At 51.6% G+C, this 21605-nt stretch overlaps 2 protein-coding genes across 2 annotated transcripts in view; one reads left to right on the plus strand and one right to left on the minus strand.

Moving 5' to 3' along the window:
- The window catches only part of CRBN (cereblon), a 30123-nt gene extending 23062 nt beyond the window's left edge, over positions 1 to 7061 (plus strand). The window contains exon 11 of the mRNA XM_063941300.1: positions 6130 to 7061. Coding sequence (XP_063797370.1) covers positions 6130 to 6316 — 187 coding nt within the window. The 3' untranslated portion in view covers positions 6317 to 7061. The remainder of the gene's footprint in view (positions 1 to 6129) is intronic.
- A 77-nt stretch (positions 7062 to 7138) lies between these two features.
- TRNT1 (tRNA nucleotidyl transferase 1) lies at positions 7139 to 20597 on the minus strand. The gene is made up of 7 exons (XM_063941301.1): positions 20244 to 20597; positions 17424 to 17617; positions 12619 to 12757; positions 12310 to 12436; positions 10720 to 10913; positions 8994 to 9247; positions 7139 to 7565 (listed from the first exon to the last, which is right to left on the minus strand). The coding sequence occupies exons 1-7, from the start codon at positions 20344 to 20346 to the stop codon at positions 7311 to 7313; spliced, it is 1266 nt and encodes a 421-aa protein (XP_063797371.1). The 5' UTR covers positions 20347 to 20597; the 3' UTR covers positions 7139 to 7310.
- Between the last annotated feature and the right edge of the window lie 1008 nt (positions 20598 to 21605).

Consider the following 21605-nt stretch of genomic DNA (forward strand, 5'->3'; position numbering starts at 1 on the left):
CGGCAGCGTCTGAAACTGATAGTGACAGTTTTGTACAACGAACCTGAGGTACCCCTGGTGTGAGGGGTAAATTGGAACGTGGAGATACGCATCCTTGATGTCCAAGGATACCATAAAGTCCCCTTCTTCCAGGTTCGCTATCACTGCTCTGAGTGACTCCATCTTGAACTTGAACTTCTTTATGTACAGGTTCAAGGACTTCAGATTTAGAATAGGCCTTACCGAGCCATCCGGCTTCGGTACCACAAATAGAGTGGAATAATACCCCTTCCCTTGTTGTAGAAGAGGTACCTTGACTATCACCTGCTGAGAGTACAGCTTGTGAATGGCTTCCAAAACCGTCTCCCTTTCGGAGGGGGACGTTGGTAAAGCAGACTTCAGGAAACGGCGAGGTGGATCTGTCTCTAATTCCAACCTGTACCCCTGAGATATTATCTGCAGGATCCAGGGATCCACCTGCGAGTGAGCCCACTGCGCGCTGTAATTTTTGAGACGACCGCCCACCGTCCCCGAGTCCGCTTGAGAAGCCCCAGCGTCATGCTGAGGCTTTTGTAGAAGCCGGGGAGGGCTTCTGTTCCTGGGAAGGAGCTGCCTGTTGCTGTCTCTTCCCTCGACCTCTGCCTCGTGGCAGATATGAATAGCCCTTTGCTCTCTTATTTTTAAAGGAACGAAAGGGCTGCGGTTGAAAAGTCGGTGCCTTTTTCTGTTGGGGAGTGACTTGAGGTAGAAAGGTGGATTTCCCGGCTGTAGCCGTGGCCACCAAATCTGATAGACCGACTCCAAATAACTCCTCCCCTTTATACGGCAAAACTTCCATATGCCGTTTTGAATCCGCATCGCCTGTCCACTGTCGCGTCCATAAAGCTCTTCTGGCCGAAATGGACATAGCACTTACCCGTGATGCCAGTGTGCAGATATCCCTCTGTGCATCACGCATATAAAGAAATGCATCCTTTATTTGTTCTAACGACAGTAAAATATTGTCCCTGTCCAGGGTATCAATATTTTCAATCAGGGACTCTGACCAAACTACCCCAGCACTGCACATCCAGGCAGTCGCTATAGCTGGTCGTAGTATAACACCTGCATGTGTGTATATACTTTTTTGGATATTTTCCATCCTCCTATCTGATGGATCTTTAAGTGCGGCCGTCTCAGGAGAGGGTAACGCCACTTGTTTAGATAAGCGTGTTAGCGCCTTGTCCACCCTAGGAGGTGTTTCCCAGCGCTCCCTAACCTCTGGCGGGAAAGGGTATAATGCCAATAATTTCTTTGAAATTATCAGCTTTTTATCAGGGGCAACCCACGCTTCATTACACACGTCATTTAATTCTTCTGATTCAGGAAAAACTATAGGTAGTTTTTTCACACCCCACATAATACCCTGTTTAGTGGTACCTGTAGTATCAGCTAAATGTAACGCCTCCTTCATTGCCAAAATCATATAACGTGTGGCCCTACTGGAAAATATGGTTGATTCGTCACCGTCACCACTGGAGTCCGTGCCTGTGTCTGGGTCTGTGTCGACCGACTGAGGCAAAGGGCGTTTCACAGCCCCTGACGGTGTTTGAGTCGCCTGGACAGGCACTAATTGATTGTCCGGCCGTCTCATGTCGTCAAACGACTGCTTTAGCGTGTTGACACTATCCCGTAGTTCCATAAATAAAGGCATCCATTCTGGTGTCGACTCCCTAGGGGGTGACATCCTCATATTTGGCAATTGCTCCGCCTCCACACCAATATCGTCCTCATACATGTCGACACACACGTACCGACACACAGCAGACACACAGGGAATGCTCCTAACGAAGACAGGACCCACTAGCCCTTTGGGGAGACAGAGGGAGAGTTTGCCAGCACACACCAAAAGCGCTATATATAACAGGGATAGCCTTATAATAAGTGCTCCCTTATAGCTGCTTTATATATATCAAAATATCGCCATAAATTTGCCCCCCCTCTCTGTTTTACCCTGTTTCTGTAGTGCAGTGCAGGGGAGAGACCTGGGAGCCGTCCTGACCAGCGGAGCTGTGAGAGGAAATGGCGCCGTGTGCTGAGGAGATAGGCCCCGCCCCTTTTTTGGCGGGCTCGTCTCCCGCTATTTAGTGAATCCAGGCAGGGGTTAAATATCTCCATATAGCCTCTGGGGGCTATATGTGAGGTATTTTTAGCCTTTATATAGGTTACATTTGCCTCCCAGGGCGCCCCCCCCCAGCGCCCTGCACCCTCAGTGACTGCGTGTGAAGTGTGCTGAGAGGAAAATGGCGCACAGCTGCAGTGCTGTGCGCTACCTTTAGAAGACTGCAGGAGTCTTCAGCCGCCGATTCTGGACCTCTTCTGACTTCAGCATCTGCAAGGGGGCCGGCGGCGCGGCTCCGGTGACCATCCAGGCTGTACCTGTGATCGTCCCTCTGGAGCTGATGTCCAGTAGCCAAGAAGCCAATCCATCCTGCACGCAGGTGAGTTCACTTCTTCTCCCCTCAGTCCCTCGTTGCAGTGATCCTGTTGCCAGCAGGACTCACTGTAAAATAAAAAACCTAAGCTAAACTTTTTCTAAGCAGCTCTTTAGGAGAGCCACCTAGATTGCACCCTTCTCGGCCGGGCACAAAAATCTAACTGGAGTCTGGAGGAGGGTCATAGGGGGAGGAGCCAGTGCACACCACCTGATCTGGAAAAGCTTTACTTTTTGTGCCCTGTCTCCTGCGGAGCCGCTATTCCCCATGGTCCTTTCAGGAACCCCAGCATCCACTAGGACGATAGAGAAATATGTTTCCAGGACGGCTGGAGTCAGAAAATCTGACTCGCTGTTTATCCTGTATGCACCCAACAAGCTGGGTGCTCCTGCTTCTAAGCAGACTATTGCTCGTTGGATTTGTAGTACAATTCAGCTTGCACATTCTGTGGCAGGCCTGCCACAGCCAAAAATCTGTAAATGCCCACTCCACAAGGAAGGTGGGCTCATCTTGGGCGGCTGCCCGAGGGGTCTCGGCTTTACAACTTTGCCGAGCAGCTACTTGGTCAGGAGCAAATACGTTTGTAAAATTCTACAAATTTGATACCCTGGCTGAGGAGGACCTGGAGTTCTCTCATTTGGTGCTGCAGAGTCATCCGCACTCTCCCGCCCGTTTGGGAGCTTTGATATAATCCCCATGGTCCTTACGGAGTCCCCAGCATCCACTAGGACGATAGAGAAAATAAGAATTTACTTACCGATAATTCTATTTCTCGTAGTCCGTAGTGGATGCTGGGCGCCCATCCCAAGTGCGGATTGTCTGCAATACTGGTACATAGTTATTGTTACCAAAAATCGGGTTATTGCTGTAGTGAGCCATCTTTTCTAGAGGCTCCTCTGTTATCATGCTGTTAACTGGGTTTAGATCACAAGTTATACGGTGTGATTGGTGTGGCTGGTATGAGTCTTACCCGGGATTCAAAATCCTTCCTTATTGTGTACGCTCGTCCGGGCACAGTATCCTAACTGAGGCTTGGAGGAGGGTCATAGGGGGAGGAGCCAGTGCACACCAGGTAGTCCTAAAGCTTTACTTTTGTGCCCAGTCTCCTGCGGAGCCGCTATTCCCCATGGTCCTTACGGAGTCCCCAGCATCCACTACGGACTACGAGAAATAGAATTATCTGTAAGTAAATTCTTATTTTTGGGGTGATATCTGCAAATTTAAAGTATCTCATGAATGTGTCTGGGGAAGGGGTGCGACATCCGCAGCTATTTATGGTCCATTATTCTGGAGCTTGGCCCAGTTAGCCTATGGACTGCTTACCGCAAAATTTTCCAGGAGAGGGATCTGTTTCCACAACAATGGCCCCTCATGCGTGTATGGTCTGAGGACTGCGTATGGGCAGTAGCGCGTCCAGCCCCTGAACGAGAAAGTAAGGTAATCACTTTATACATTACCAGGATGGGTTCCGGTCCCTGGATGGAACGTCCCGCAATCTTTAGTTTTTTATTGCGGCGATCCGTGAAGATTATCAGTCCTAAATATGATTATTAATAAATATCCACCCTTAACCTGTAGCTCTTCGTAAAAGTGTATACAGAGGACGGAGAGGGTCTATTATCCAACTTCTCCTGCAACAACAGAAGTAATCGGGGTACACAAAAGGAAGTGGTTGGATACTTTATCTTTTTACACAACTTTCTGAAAATTCTCTGCAGAAACGGGCTCTTCAGTGCCCCAGTTTAAGGATCATGGTGGCATTGGATCCTTCCGTAGAGGAAGATGCCATACCCGATGCAAAATACAAATATCCAGCAAGGCTGGGGACAGTGGTAGATGCCAACAAGCTGTGGCCGGAAATTCAGAAGTGATAAAAGTGTAGTCGCTGCAGCTCAGGGCACCAGTTATATGAAAGAATAAATGCAGTCCCCTGATGGATTCAGTATGAAATGCCGACGGACTGGATGCCGGCAGTCAGAATGCAGACGCCGGCATCCTGATACTATAAAAATCCAGACAGGGAGGAGGCAAGACTGTCCCCCAAACCCCCCCCCCCCCCCCCCACCCCCTTTTCCCTAACCCTTTCCACAGCCTAACCCTAATCTCCCCCTTAATCCCCCTGCTATACTTATTGCTGGGATTCCAGGTGTGTGGATTCCGGCATCAGTCTCCTGACCCTGTTGGGATTCTGGCGTCGGCATTGCGACTGGCAGGATCCAGACCGCATCCCTTCCCCCTTGATGATGGGCTGCAAGCTTAAATCATTTGATCAAAATATGAACTATCGTGAGCGCCGATAACAAGTCTTTGTCTTGTATACCTACTGGATATGGCAACACTACTGCCACGCAGCTGGTACCATGTACACTATGGGTAAAACCGAGGGTGGGCAGATTTCATTTCTGTAAGAGAAAATGGATTGAGGTCTTACAAGGACTGGGCTAGACCTTATGGAGGCGATTGATCCAGGGAATGTGTTAGAGATTTGTTTGGGTCAGGAAGGAATCTCTGTCCCATTTGAGGCGTTTGTTTTGCCATCTTCCGAATGAATCGGCAGTCGTGAGAGGTTTAACTTTCTTACCGGCCCAATCAGGCAAGGGGGGTGGGGTAAAGCTTCGGACCTCCTGTACAGAGAAAACAACAAACCACTGCAGCTTCACTGCCATCGATAGTTCTCCACTATCAGAGTGTAGCTATATAATGTGTATTGCCCATAGACTGTCTATACCAGTGATTGCTAACCTTGACACTCCAGCTGTTGTTGAACTACACGTCCCAGAATGCCCTGCTACAGTTTTGCTATTTGGCCATGCTAAAACTGATGCAGGGCATGCTGGGATGTGTAGTTTAACAACAGCTGGAGTGTCAAGGTTAGCCATTACTGGTCTATACTGTGCCTTGGTGATGTCACTGCTCCCCGCTAATTTGATAGCCGGTATGTGCACACAAAGGCCCTCATTCCGAGTTGTTCGCTCGCTAGCTGCTATTAGCAGCCGTGCAAACGATAAGCCGCCGCCCTCTGGGAGTGTATTTTAGCTTAGCAGAAGTGTGACCGAAAGGATCGCAGAGCGGCTACAAAATATTTGTGCAGCTTCAGAGTAGCTCCAGACCCACTCCTAGCTTGCGATCACTGCAGACTATTAAGTTCCTGTTTTGACATCACGAACACACCCTGCGTTCGGCCAGCCACACCTACGTTTCCCCAACCACGCCTGCGTTTTTATCTGGCACGCCTGCGTTTTTTCAAACACTCCCTGAAAACGGTCAGTTGACACCCAGAAACACCCACTTCCTGTCAATCACTCTGCGGCCAGCAGAGCGACTGAAAAGCTTCGCTAGACCTGGTGTGAAACTACATCGGCTGTTGTGTGAGTACGTCGCGCGTGCGCATTGCGGCACTTACGCATGCGCAGAAGTGACACTTTTTTGAGTAAACGCTGCGAATGAATGCAGCTAGCAAACAACTCGGAATGACCCCCAAAATGCATCCACTGTAACGAATGTAGGTGGTCAGAAGGGTGAACACGCAGGATAGTCCTGACAGGTGTGGAATGTGAGGATTTGGTAAAGTGTTTCCTGCCTGCAGTTGTATTATATTTATACAGTACCTGTAATGTGTTCACGCCGTCTCCTGTTAACCTTTCGCCACACCTCTATTCCTCTCCCTCCCCTGCAGGTATGCTTGGACAATTGCACAGTGCCGGGTATGTGGGAGTCACATGGGGTGGAAGTTTTCTGCTGTGCGGAAGGATCTCTCCCCGCAGAGATTTTGGGGCCTGACCCGTTCAGCTCTGATGCCTCGAATCCCAGTGCCAGAAGATGAGGATGAAAGACAGGAACAATCCCCAATTCTCTGCCTGTGACGTCAGGTCGGGGAGCAATCTATGTCACTGTCTGGCTTTGTCTCCTGTGGGCTTTGCCCCCCCGGATATCTTGTAGGAGGACTCTTGCCACCGCAGCCCCTGCATGTTCCTCCATATCTGTTGGTTAGAGGAAGCCGTGTCCTCTCCTCTGTCAGGATAGAGCAGAGGGTCAGCAATTGCTGCTCTCAGAGACATGAACCAAGAACGAGTCGGAAGGAACCCATCCTGTCCGCATCACAGGCTTCTATCAGCGATCCAGCCCCTCCAACCCCCATCTGTCTGCATCACAGGCTTCTATCTTTGATCTGGAACCCTCCACTCATAAGAAACCTTCCTGTACACTTGTGGGTTTTCTACATCCTTTAAAAAGCAGCAAACACCAATCCGTTTCTCTCAAGACTGGGCTGGATGCAACAGAACTACAGCTGAAAGATACTCAAGGAGTATATTGACTACATGTGCAATGAAAATCCACGCTTCGGTGTCATTACCACTAGCGACGAGCGCAGACCCTGCCCCAGAGGAGAGAAGTGGTAATAACAGCTGGACCCCTCTACCCCTTACAGCGCACTCTCCCCGCAACACTCGTTCCAGCACCTGTGGGGGGGAAGGGGGGGGGGTTGGGGGGCAATAGTCTTGTAACTCTTGTATCTCTGTTCACCGAGAAGTGAATATTGCACTGCAAGAATATTACTGTATAGAACATAGAATATAATGAATCTTAAACCTAAAAGGTGTATCGCTATTGTCTTGTTCCCGTCATTTCTCCACCACTACATCCTTCCATGCTGACTGTAGAAATATGAATAAAAGCAGATAATGTAACATAAAAAAATAATTTTACTTGGTAGAACAGGAGGTACAGAGTGTGAATGCGTTGGAATAGGTGCATTTGCTGCCATCACTTCTGCTCTCTGATGTTGTCCTCTGCTGTGCAGCCATTTTGGGGAAGCCTCAGACAAGTGTCCAGCTTGGAATCAGAATGTCTCTGCATTTAGGGATCTTTCCCCTGTACACTATTCAGAAGTTCCTCTTTGTCAGTCTTGTACCCGCTTTCCTTCCAGCGATCCCGGAGCTCCTGAAGGACTCTCCCGATCTCCTTGCCCGAGCAGATGCCCATACGCCGCAGGTCATGCCCACTGACTGGAAACCGTGGCAGGCTCCAGCTTTCCATCTCTCTCAGGAGTCGCTCTTCACCCTGGTATTTCAGCAGTTCGCATACCCTTCTGTGAGCGTCTGGCTCCCGGGACTGACATAAAGGGGGGAGGAGAAAAGATTAGTCTGAAGTAGAAATACAGGTTTATGTGGTTTCCAAGGTCAGTGGCTACTTAGGGGACAGATTCAATTAGCAGTGGGTTGTGTGGCCTTGTATCCCGGCTAAAGTGCCCGTTGCATTTAGTTACAGATCTGGATGCAGTCCTGAGACCGCAGTAACCGCTGATTACTGCTTGTACGATCCAGAGGTGCTAGTAGAAATCTTAGCGAACTGCTGCTTTCAGATCTGTAAACTAGGGATAACCATTGGACGGGTGACATCGAATAGTGTCATGTTTTCCGCCATTGCTTCATTGCAAAGGATGGTGTTTAACCATCACTGTATAGACGGTGGTGCACACGCACAGATAATAAACCTAATATGCAGAGGAGCACCAGCACGGTCACAGAGACAGGGGGCCTAATTCAGACCTGATCGCAGCAGCAAATTTGTTAGCTAATGGGCAAAACCATGTGCAGTGCAGGTGGGGCAGATGTAACGTGCAGAGAGTTATATTTGGGTGGGGTGTGTTCAAACTGAAATCTAAATTGCAGTGTAAAAATAAAGCAGCCAGTATTTTACCTGCACAGAAACAATATAACCCACCCAAATCTAACTCTCTCTGCACATGTTACATCTGCCCCCACCTGCAGTGCACATGGTTTTGCCCATTAGCTAACAAATTTGCTGCTGCGATCAGGTCCGAATTAGGCTTAGTGTCTGGTAGCATCGGGGAAATCATCTAGAAGGGAGCCAGCAATGGAAGCAATCATGTAATAGATCTGAAAAATCAGTGACATCAGGAAAGGACGGAGGATAGATCAACGTGCAAAGTATGGCATTCCGCTGGCTATACTCTAATATTAACCGGGCACTCTACCCATGAGAGGAGATTGCGCGCCAACCTGCAGCTATCTGAAGCAGCCTCTGGGTGACTGTATCTCTCTGCACAAAAGGTTTTTTGCTCGTTCTGTTTATTCCGGAAGTCCTATCTTATGTGTGACTGCACTGTAAGGGCTGAAAGGGACAGAAGTGTGCTAGAAACTAGGGTGGCCAATCCCGGGATTTAGGCCAAGAATCGTCCAGGTTTGGAAGCGCCAATCCCGGGGATTAAGGGATCAGGCGGACCTTTGTGTTTTTTTCTTCTGGGCAGCATTGCGCGTCCTCAGGACGCTCAACACTGCCCGGCTCCCCATGCGCAGTGTAACGTGAAGTCAGAGGTCACGCTGCGCAGTCAGACAGCCGTCCCCCGCCGCCGAGCCCGAAGGAAGTTTCCCGCCCGCCCTCTCAGTATGGCGAGGATTGACCACCCTGCTAGAAACATAATTCAATGCATTTAGTATAGGTTGTGCCATGGTGTATAGAAGCCATTAGATTGGTCATCTGTAATAACATAAGAGCCGGATGGCCTGCCAAACTCACATCGCTCACGTAGTCCTGGTACGGCTTCAGAGGCGTCCTGTCTGTATGGTCTACAGTCAGCTCCTTCCGTTCTTTCAGCAAAAACAAGCCCAGGCCCTTCTCTTCTCTAGAGATCTTCAGCCTTAAGTCCAGCTTGTGAACGGCGTCCGGATGTGAGAATAGCGCAGTCAGAAGGGTCATAGGTTTGGGCGACAAGTGCTCAGCATGAGAGCAAACGCGGGCAAACTCCGTTAGGTTTCCATCCCCTGGTAATCCTAAGGGGCGGATGGGACTCAGATCAGTATCAGCCAACCCAATATAATAACATACTATCATACAAAAGATAAAATGATTGGACTGACATAACACTTACGGCTTACATCAGCACTCCGGCCTGTCTGAAAGAATTCTGTTTTGGTAACTTAACTCTCCCAGCGAGCTGAACCTAACCCCCCATAGAGACCCATGCATAGTGTTTTGCAAATCAGAGGGGTGCAATGCAGTCGCACAGGTGGTGGCTCCATTTTTTTTTAAATATAATTTAACATTTGGGGATCTGCATTACTGTAACCAGGAGACCCAGGAATGAAGAATAAAGAGGATAATTGTCACCCTCAGGCTGGTTCTGTTTATGTATATCTATCTAACGCTCTCTATATTTAACTTTCTGTAAATATCTCTATTTTACCTAAACGTTTTATTTTTCTTATAATAATGGTGACCGGCAGCAATTGCCATGTAGGAGCGTGACCAACAAACCCAATACATGGGGTGGCCAAATCGTCCCTAAAGGACCCCTCCAACTTCACTTTTTCCAGACTATGCAAACTGGTGCACTAGCCGACACATTCAGCACTAGCCGACACATTCTAAAGGCCCACAGGTGGTCTAGAAAACACGGAACTATTAGGGGGTCTTTGAGGACGGGTCTGGCCATTCCTGCCGTAGGCGGCTCTGTGGATCATACTGGCATGAAGTGGTTTCTGTTGGGTATTCCCAGTAAGGATCTAAGGCAGGACAGTAAGGACCTTACACAGAAAGCGGGGGTGTTCCGGAACGCAGTTGCCCGTTCCCATGGGATGCAGTCAATTTACATCCAATCAAAATCCTGACGGTCGAAATCCTGACAGCAACTGACAGACGGTCAAAAACCCGACAAGGTCAAAATCCTGACATGGACAAAATACCGACCTTTAAAATGCCGACAGGTCAAAAATGCAGACAGGTCAAAAATGCAGACAGGTCAAAAATGCAGACAGGTCAAAAATGCAGACAGGTCAAAAATGCAGACAGGTCAAAAATGCAGACAGGTCAAAAATGCAGACATGAGTTTTTCATGATTTTTTCATTGGAACCGACTTGTTCATACTTTACCATCCCAGTGGACCTGGAGGGGGAATACAATAGTGTGCCGAGCGCAGCGAGGGGACGCGGTACACTTATATGGTGTCCATGTCGACACACACAAAAACAATGGAAAAAGCATGTCGGTATTTTGACCTGTCGGCATTTTACATGTCGGTATTTTGACCTTGTCTGTATTTTAAATGTCGGTATTTTGTCCATGTCAGGATTTTGACCGTCGGTCAATTGCTGTCGGGATTTTGATTGGAGGTATTTCATACCGATCCTGTTCCCACCTACCACTGGTTTGCGGGTGCCACGATAAAGCGAGAAGTGTTCCTATACCAGGCAGCCGGCATCAGCCGGTCCGTGCTTTACTATTAGTTCAGCAATGAGCACCCACCGGTATGAGGAGCGACTCCCAGCTCGTACATCAGCTGGATAAGATGATTGACGTGGTTTCCCTCCAGAATCTTCTTCAGCTCCACCCAGATTCTTTCCCCCGAGATCCCTCTCAGTCCAGGCGCATTCTCTCGTATCGCGTCCAGCGTGGAAGCGCTGTGATCTCCAGGCTTCTCCGTAACCTTTCCATAAAACCTGCGATGAACACACGGAGGGTAAGAAGACCATAATATGCGACGGGGTCCGACATCTCTGCCCTTACCACAAGAGGAACCGGGGATAGTGACCTGGTTTCTGCAGCAGCAACAAATTCTATTGATCATTAAGAAGTAAGCCATGACTGTAACGCGCAGATACTCAAACACATCACATTAATATATATATATCAACATGTTCAGAGTGTCGACAACCAGCTGTGTGGCAATTCCACCAGTAAGTACCCTAACCGGCAGCTGCGGCCACTGTTCCGGTGGTTGCAGCTTTAGTAGCAGGTTGTGACTGTCGCAAAACTGTGGTTGCGGCGTTAAGTATGTCCCAACCCCAAAACCGAACTCTAATATCGGCATATTGCAGATGTCCATGTTAGCCGTCGACATTTCAAACATATTGACACTGACATTTCACATGCTGAGCGCATCCCATTAATTTAACTGCAGTTCTAGCCTAGTAAAATGTGTCCAGCAGACAACGTAGAAGGTATAAGATGTCCTCGCTGGCCGCTTATATCTCATCACTGTGACCAATGTCTCAGTACAGAATGTGATTCTCTCTAGGACAATGGGAGCTGTTCAATCTTCCCCAGTATTGTTCATAAATATAATATGTCCCACAAGTCGGTAAAAGATAAAGCTAACCCAAACAGGCTAGTGTAGAGTGTCAGCCCTTGTGTCTCTAGGCCAGGTTCAGAGATGTACGTAAACCCGACGACATGTGCGGGACCCACTGCTGATTGACATGGGGGGGGGCGGAGGAGGGGTGTGGTTCGTATGGTCGACCATGTTTGGGTTGACCACTATTGGTCGACAGGGATGCTAGGTCAAAAGGTCGACATGAGTTTTTAATGTTCTTTTGGTGTCGATTTTTCCGTACAGTGACCGGGAACCCCAATTAGTGCACCATGTTCGCTCGCCATGCTTCGGGCAAAGTGCCTCGCCTCGCTACCGCTGCGCTCTGCACAGGTTACCGTTCCCAATCGTAGTCTGCGTGGATCGTTAAATATGAAAAAGTCAAAAAATAAATAAAAATAATGTGAAAAACTTACGTCGACCTTTTGACCTACACCCTGTCGACCTTGAAACCCTGTTGACATATTTACTGTCGACCAATAGTGGTCGACCTAAACATTGTCGACCTAGAGAACGGATCCCGCAGAGGAGCCCGGCTCTCTGTGATTAGTAGCAAAGTTTCGGCGGGCGCCCTAAGTAAGCTGAGGCTTGATCAGAGTGCTGCGTATGAAGACGCATCAGTAGATCGGTGATACAAGAAGGAGGCGTCTTTTTCCTACAGATGCCTCCTGCTGAATTAGAACGTTTCATCATCACATTAATAAAAGGCAACTAGAGATATGTAATAGGTGCCGGGTGCAGTTTACCTGAGGTAGCGCAGGATTCGCAGATAATCCTCCTGGATGCGTTTCGCTGGGTCGCCCACAAATCGAATACAGCGGTTATTCAAGTCCCCATAGCCATTGAAATAATCGTAGAGTGTCCCATCAAATCCTGGGAAAACATGAGAAAGTGCTATAAGCATGGAGGCTTAACGCAAGGACTACCACACGCAACCGGTTATTGCCTGGTCATCAGTCACACCGCGTGTAGCTCTCAGTGCCTGTAGTCCCCGGCCACCATAATCTGTGGCGTCTAATGTAAGCCAACCTTCGGTGACCCCGTCCCTTCATTACCCAGAAACATGGAGTTAATGGTGAGGTCTCTCCTCTCTGCGTCCTGCTCCCAGTTGGTGGTGAATTCGACCTCTGCGTGTCGCCCGTCTGTCTGCAAGTCCACCCTCAGCGTAGTGATTTCAAAGTTCTGATCGTTAATCTGAAAAAGAAAAAACAAAGGTACGGAGTAAGACAGCGACTGGGGCAGACACAAGGGAGCCAAAGCAGAGTTCAACGCAAGTCGGTTTTGCTACAGATCTTGCCTCTTTCCGCACTCAGCATGGTCTGTAGATGAACACCCGCGCGATGCCAAGTTGTATGCAACGAGGTCGCATCTTCACTTGCAGCTGAATGGGGTACAGCTGGGTGGTAGCAGGTATACCCACGTAGGCTAAGTTTATGGAGGGCACTATGCAGGATCTCTGGCACCAAGGACAGGGCTGATACAAGTGCGCTCTGATAATGACAACGGCTATGTACCCAAACGCACAAGATGGTGCAGTCGCAGTTATGTACAATGCTGCACAAGAGTGAGTGCTGGTACCTTTATTTCTCTGTGTGCAATGAGAGAGCAATTGCAGCAACATGCATTCAGCTCAGTGTCTGCCGGTAATTGGTCTATAGAGCTACACTAAAAAGGTCTACAGTCAATAGGTCTACCACTAATAATAGACATTCATTAGGTCGCCATGTAAAATGTTCAGTTCAAAAGGTTGACATGACAGTGGTCGACACAAATTTTTTAAAATTTTTTCATACTTTACCATCCACGTGGACTACGACTGGGAATAGTAACATGGCAAGCGGACGTGGTACACTAATGGGGCTTGTTTGTTGCAGAAAAAAACATTAAAAAATGGTGTCTACCTTTTTTGTGTCGACCATCCCATGTTGACCTTGTCGACCTTTTCTACTGTCTTATCTATTCTATGTCGACCTATTGACCCTTTCGACCTAATGCATGTCTACCATTAGTGGACTGTAGATTTAATAATCCACACCTGTGTCTGCCCCAGAGACAGCAGTGTAGATATGGGAATGTGGGGCTTGGCATTCCCAAATACAGGGACTGATTGCTGCTCCCCCTTTTAGGTCAGGGCTGTTTAAAGAGTGTCTGTCACCTACAAGCAGAAGAGGCAGCCAACGTGCGAGATGATCCTTTCTCCAGCCGGTGACGTAAGGTTCCTACTAAACGGATACTCTGCACCCAACTAATATTTTCCTATCCTGCCAAGTAACCGCCAGCACCGGAGGTAACCGTACACCTGTAGCACCGGAGATAACCGTACACCTGTAGCACCGGAGGTAACCGTACACCTGTAGCGCCATCACCGGAGATAACCGTACACCTGTAGCGCCATCACCGGAGGTAACCGTACACCTGTAGCGCCAGCACCGGAGGTAACCGTACACCTGTAGCACCGGAGGTAACCGTACACCTGTAGCGCCAACACCGGAGGTAACCGTACACCTGTAGCGCCAGCACCGGAGATAACCGTACACCTGTAGCGCCAGCACCGGAGATAACCGTACACCTGTAGCGCCAGCACCGGAGATAACCGTACACCTGTAGCGCCATCACCGGAGATAACCGTACACCTGTAGCACCAGCACCGGAGGTAACCGTACACCTGTAGCACCAGCACCGGAGATAACCGCACACCTGTCGCGCCAGCACCGGAGATAACCGTACACCTGTAGCACCGGAGGTAACCGTACACCTGTAGCACCAGCACCGGAGGTAACCGTACACCTGTAGCGCCGGAGGTAACCGTACACCTGTAGCGCCATCACCGGAGGTAACCGTACACCTGTAGCACCGGAGGTAACCGTACACCTGTAGCGCCGGCAGCGGAGGTAACCGTACACCTGTAGCGCCAGCACCGGAGATAACCGTACACCTGTAGCACCGGAGGTAACCGTACACCTGTAGCGCCATCACCGGAGGTAACCGTACACCTGTAGCACCGGAGGTAACCGTACACCTGTAGCGCCATCACCGGAGGTAACCGTACACCTGTAGCGCCATCACCGGAGGTAACCGTACACCTGTAGCGCCATCACCGGAGATAACCGTACACCTGTAGCGCCATCACCGGAGGTAACCGTACACCTGTAGCGCCAGCACCGGAGATAACCGTACACCTGTAGCACCGGAGGTAACCGTACACCTGTAGCGCCATCACCGGAGGTAACCGTACACCTGTAGCGCCAGCACCGGAGGTAACCGTACACCTGTAGCGCCAGCACCGGAGGTAACCGTACACCTGTAGCGCCAGCACCGGAGATAACCGTACACCTGTAGCGCCAGCACCGGAGATAACTGTACACCTGTAGCACCAGCACCGGAGGTAACTGTACACCTGTAGCACCAGCACCGGAGATAACCGCACACCTGTCGCGCCAGCACCGGAGATAACCGTACACCTGTAGCACCGGAGGTAACCGTACACCTGTAGCGCCATCACCGGAGGTAACCGTACACCTGTAGCACCGGAGGTAACCGTACACCTGTAGCGCCGGCAGCGGAGGTAACCGTACACCTGTAGCACCAGCACCGGAGGTAACCGTACACCTGTAGCACCAGCACCGGAGGTAACCGTACACCTGTAGCGCCAGCACCGGAGATAACCGTACACCTGTAGCACCGGAGGTAACCGTACACCTGTAGCGCCATCACCGGAGGTAACCGTACACCTGTAGCGCCGGAGGTAACCGTACACCTGTAGCGCCATCACCGGAGGTAACCGTACACCTGTAGCACCGGAGGTAACCGTACACCTGTAGCGCCGGCAGCGGAGGTAACCGTACACCTGTAGCGCCAGCACCGGAGATAACCGTACACCTGTAGCGCCAGCACCGGAGATAACCGTACACCTGTAGCACCGGAGGTAACCGTACACCTGTAGCGCCATCACCGGAGGTAACCGTACACCTGTAGCGCCGGCAGCGGAGGTAACCGTACACCTGTAGCGCCAGCACCGGAGATAACCGTACACCTGTAGCACCGGAGGTAACCGTACACCTGTAGCGCCATCACCGGAGGTAACCGTACACCTGTAGCGCCGGCACCGGAGGTAACCGTAAACCTGTAGCGCCAGCACCGGAGGTAACCGTAAACCTGTAGCGCCAGCACCGGAGGTAACCGTACACCTGTAGCACCAGCACTGGAGGTAACCGTACACCTGTAGCACCGGAGGTAACCGTACACCTGTAGCGCCAGCACCGGAGGTAACTGTACACCTGTAGCGCTAGCACCGGAGGTAACCGTACACCTGTAGCGCCAGCACCGGAGGTAACTGTACACCTGTAGCGCTAGCACCGGAGGTAACCGTACACCTGTAGCGCCAGCACCGGAGGTAACTGTACACCTGTAGCGCCAGCACCGGAGCTAACCGTACACCTGTAGCACCAGCACTGGAGGTAACCGTACACCTGTAGCACCAGCACCGGAGGTAACTGTACACCTGTAGCACTGGAGGTAACTGTACACCTGTAGCGCCAGCACCGGAGGTAACTGTACACCTGTAGCACCAGAGATAACCGTACACCTGTAGCGCCAGCACTGGAGCTAACCGTACACCTGTAGCACCAGCACTGGAGGTAACCGTACACCTGTAGCACCAGCACCGGAGGTAACTGTACACCTGTAGCACTGGAGGTAACTGTACACCTGTAGCGCCAGCACCGGAGGTAACTGTACACCTGTAGCACCAGAGATAACCGTACACCTGTAGCACCAGCACTGGAGGTAACCGTACACCTGTAGCACCAGCACCGGAGGTAACTGTACACCTGTAGCACTGGAGGTAACCGTACACCTGTAGCACCAGCACCGGATGTAACTGTACACCTGTAGCACCAGCACCGGAGGTAACTGTACACCTGTAGCGCCAGCACCGGAGGTAACTGTACACCTGTAGCGCCAGCACTGGAGGTAACTGTACACCTGTAGCACCAGCACCGGAGGTAACTGTACACCTGTAGCACCAGCACTGGAGGTTAACTGTACACCTGTAGCACCAGCACTGGAGGTAACTGTACACCTGTAGCACCAGCACTGGAGGTAACTGTACACCTGTAGCACCAGCACTGGAGGCAACTCTACACCTGTAGCACCAGCACTGGAGGTAACTGTACACCTGAAAGCATCAGCACCGGAGGTAACTGTACACCTGAAAGCATCAGCACCGGAGGTAACTGTACACCTGTAGCGCCAGCACCAGAGGTAACTGTACACCTGTAGCACCAGCACTGGAGGTAACTGTACACCTGTAGCACCAGCACCGGAGGTAACTGTACACCTGAAAGCATCAGCACCGGAGGTAACTGTACACCTGAAAGCATCAGCACCGGAGGTAACCGTACACCTGTAGCACCAGCACCGGAGGTAACCGTACACCTGTAGCACCAGCACTGGAGGTAACCGTACACCCGAGAAGGGCGAGCTGAGCAATCGTTGCTTCAACCTCCGACCTCTGTAGAACCATTTCTTTTATTAATGTAAACTTTTCAGTTTTTCCTTCTACAACTCAGCTCGGATTACCCAATTTATGGCGCAAAGTAATCATGAGTGAGGGGACACTGTCTTTATTACAGGCGGAGCTCCTGTAAGTATTAGCTTATCCGCCGCAGTGACACGGGATCCAGTGAAAATTATGCCGTCTTGCCCCACCTACCATTGGTACAAATCTATATGCATGGTGGGACCCAAGCTGATATTGCCCTGCGTCTTCCCATTCTGCGCTACCTAAATGACCTGCGCTGTGTTTCTCGGTCAGCATTTATTCTTATACGTAGAAGTAACAGAATAAGACAAGTCTCACCCTTGCGGTTACTGTCCCGTGTTTCTCGCCTTTATTATTAATGAGCCGGATTCCGGCGCGGAGGAACAGATCTTTCATTTCCTCAGGAGTGGCGGTCGTTGCGAAATCCACGTCATGTGGCTGCTTTCCGACCAGCAGATCCCGCACGGCTCCCCCGGCGATTCGCAGTTCATACTTTTCCTTGGCAAACAGGCCTGCAGCAAAATGGTAGAGAGTGACGCAGTGCGCCGTAAGGACGCACTCAGTGACAGCCCTGCTGCACTATTTCTCTTTGGGCGACATTAAGAGATAAAATGGAGACATTTCTAAATAATTGCTGTCAGGAAGATGAAACCCTATACGTCCTATGTAGTAAGCCTTGGAGAGAGATAAAGTGGAGAGGAATAAAGCACCAGCCAATCAGCTCCTCACTATCATTTTTCAAATACAGCCTGTAACGTGGCAGTTTGGAGCTGATTGGCTGGTGCGTTATCTCTCTCCAAGGCTAAGTACATCGGCCCCTATGTGTTTGACACTTACACACACACGTCTGTCACCATATGTCTCACTCACCTGCCAGCGCCTGTTCCCCGGCATAAAGCCCCTCACTCACCTGCCAGCGCCTGTTCCCCGGTATAACGCCCCTCACTCACCTGCCAGCGCCTGTTCCCCGGTATAACGCCCCTCACTCACCTGCCAGCGCCTATTCCCCGGTATAACGCCCCTCACTCACCTGCCAGCACCTGTACCCCGGTATAACGCCCCTCACTCACCTGCCAGCACCTGTACCCCGGTATAACGCCCCTCACTCACCTGCCAGCACCTGTACCCCGGTATAACGCCCCTCACTCACCTGCCAGCGCCTGTTCCCGGTATAACGCCCCTCACTCACCTGCCAGCGCCTGTACCCTGGTATAACGCCCATCACTCACCTGCCAGCGCCTGTACCCCGGTATAACGCCCCTCACTCACCTGCCAGCACCTGTACCCCGGTATAACGCCCCTCACTCACCTGCCAGCACCTGTTCCCGGTATAACGCCCCTCACTCACCTGCCAGCGCCTGTACCCCGGTATAACGCCCCTCACTCACCTGCCAGCACCTGTACCCCGGTATAACGCCCCTCACTCACCTGCCAGCACCTGTACCCCGGTATAACGCCCCTCACTCACCTGCCAGCACCTGTACCCCGGTATAACGCCCCTCACTCACCTGCCAGCACCTGTTCCCGGTATAACGCCCCTCACTCACCTGCCAGCGCCTGTACCCCGGTATAACGCCCCTCACTCACCTGCCAGTGCCTGTTCCCGGTATAACGCCCCTCACTCACCTGCCAGCACCTGTACCCCGGTATAACGCCCCTCACTCACCTGCCAGCACCTGTACCCCGGTATAACGCCCCTCACTCACCTGCCAGCACCTGTACCCCGGTATAACGCCCCTCACTCACCTGCCAGCGCCTGTTCCCCGGTATAACGCCCCTCACTCACCTGCCAGCGCCTGTTCCCGGTATAACACCCCTCACTCACCTGCCAGCACCTGTACCCCGGTATAACGCCCCTCACTCACCTGCCAGCACCTCTACCCCGGTATAACGCCCCTCACTCACCTGCCAGCACCTGTACCCCGGTATAACGCCCCTCACTCACCTGCCAGCGCCTGTTCCCCGGTATAACGCCCCTCACTCACCTGCCAGCACCTCTACCCCGGTATAACGCCTCACTCACCTGCCAGCACCTCTACCCCGGTATAACGCCCCTCACTCACCAGCCAGCACCTCTACCCCGGTATAACGCCCCTCACTCACCTGCCAGCACCTGTACCCCGGTATAACGCCCCTCACTCACCTGCCAGCACCTGTACCCCGGTATAACGCCCCTCACTCACCTGCCAGCGCCTGTTCCCCGGTATAACGCCCCTCACTCACCAGCCAGCACCTCTACCCCGGTATAACGCCCCTCACTCACCTGCCAGCACCTGTACCCCGGTATAACGCCCCTCACTCACCTGCCAGCACCTGTACCCCGGTATAACGTCCTTCACTCACCTGCCAGCACCTGTACCCTGGTATAACGCCCCTCACTCCCCTGCCAGCGCCTGTTCCCCGGTATAACGCCCCTCACTCACCTGCCAGCGCCTGTACCCCGGTATAACGCCCCTCACTCACCTGCCAGTGCCTGTTCCCGGTATAACGCCCCTCACTCACCTGCCAGCACCTCTACCCCGGTATAACGCCCTTCACTCACCTGCCAGTGCCTGTTCCCGGTATAACGCCCCTCACTCACCTGCCAGCGCCTGTACCCGGTATAACGCCCCTCACTCACCTGCCAGCACCTCTACCCCGGTATAACGCCCCTCACTCACCTGCCAGCACCTCTACCCCGGTATAACGCCCCTCACTCACCTGCCAGCACCTCTACCCCGGTATAACGCCCCTCGCTCACCTGCCAGCACCTGTACCCCGGTATAACGCCCCTCACTCACCTGCCAGCGCCTGTTCCCCGGTATAACGCCCCTCACTCACCTGCCAGCACCTCTACCCCGGTATAACGCCCCTCACTCACCTGCCAGCACCTGTACCCCGGTATAACGTCCCTCACTCACCTGCCAGCACCTGTACCCCGGTATAACTCCCCTCACTCACCTGCCAGCGCCTGTTCCCAGGTATAACGCCCCTCACTCACCTGCCAGCGCCTGTTCCCCGGTATAACGCCCCTCACTCACCTGCCAGCGCCTGTTCCCCGGTATAACGCCCCTCACTCACCTGCCAGTGCCTGTTCCCGGTATAACGCCCTTCACTCACCTGCCAGTGCCTGTTCCCGGTATAACGCCCCTCACTCACCTGCCAGCGTCTGTAAGCCCTCAGTGAAGAGCGCCTTGAACTCGGGAGTCTCCAGCCTCATGGTGGACAGGCGTCTGCAGTGTGTGAGGAGCCGGCCCAGCATCTGCCTGACAGCAGGAAACAGTCAGGGGATCATTGTGCTGCGGACACCGCCTGGGCTCCCCGGTCACACCGCATATAGGATGTCAGTGTCGGTGTCGGTGTGTGTATCGCACCCGCTACACGAGGGGGAACACGGGCACGCTCAGCGAACTGAGAAAGTGTCTCCAATTGAGGGAGTGCGTCTACAGCGGCGGCCATTTTCCCGTAGAACAAGCTTCACATTCCGGCAATCAGATAAACCTCCCCATGATGGTTCCTGTAGTGAGAGACAGCCGGCGGTTGTATTTACGTCATCTTTCTTCGCCTCCATGACGCCGTTGAGTCCCAGAGCGCCATATTACTGTTGGTATTTGCCCATAGCTGGTTCTTATGTCAGGAGCTGCAGCCTGCCAGTTTGGGCATTTCACTTAGAATATGTATTTACTATATACAGTGACCAAAGGCAAAATACAATGGCTGCATTGCTATTCACACTAGCCAATGCTCCAGTTCTACCTCACACTGCCAGGGGAAAACATTCAGAAGTAGACGCAGTTGCAGCTGTGATCGCTTTTTTCCTGCAGCTTCTACAGCGTCTCTATGCTAATGCCGCTGCTAATCGTCTTTCTACTGAGACGCCCACCGGCTGCCACGCTAATCCTTTGCTGTATTAGGACGCTCCAGCGGTTGCACCTTCGAAGTTTGTACCAGCACTATAGAGTTCTAGAATCCATATCTGAACATGGTCGCCTGTATGTGTGGTACGGCGTCTTCAGACGCTGACCGTGAAACGCCCGTGTCTGGTTAGACACCCTACTGTTACTGCCCAGAAAGGAAAACTAGTATGTAAACCAGAGTATGACCTCTCTGTGGAGACCTTCGACCCCTTCCACCAGGGACAAAATGCTCTGCTCCTGGACTAGGATTGCGTTCAAACACCCCAATTAATCAGTTCATCACAGGTGATAGTAATCATAAATGAAGTGGGCAGGGCATTGCGTACCTGGTGTAAGGGGTTGTACTGCAGGGTCTGCAATGTTTCTGATCAGAGAGTGATTGTCACAACTGAGGGCTGGTGCTGACCAGAGGAGATCTCAATTGTAGGGGCTGAGGTGTACGTGAACCTGGGAGGCAGTACAGGGTTCTTGGACATGCAGAGAACCTTTAGCACAAATGCCCGAAGGCGTGACCAAGACAACTTTGTAAAAGTTTAAGATGTTTATTAAACACAGTTCAACTTGCACATTGACAGTTCAAGGAAGACGGGGATGCTCAGCAATA

Source organism: Pseudophryne corroboree, chromosome 9, assembly GCF_028390025.1.
Source record: "Pseudophryne corroboree isolate aPseCor3 chromosome 9, aPseCor3.hap2, whole genome shotgun sequence".
NCBI classification, from domain to species: Eukaryota; Metazoa; Chordata; class Amphibia; order Anura; family Myobatrachidae; genus Pseudophryne; species Pseudophryne corroboree.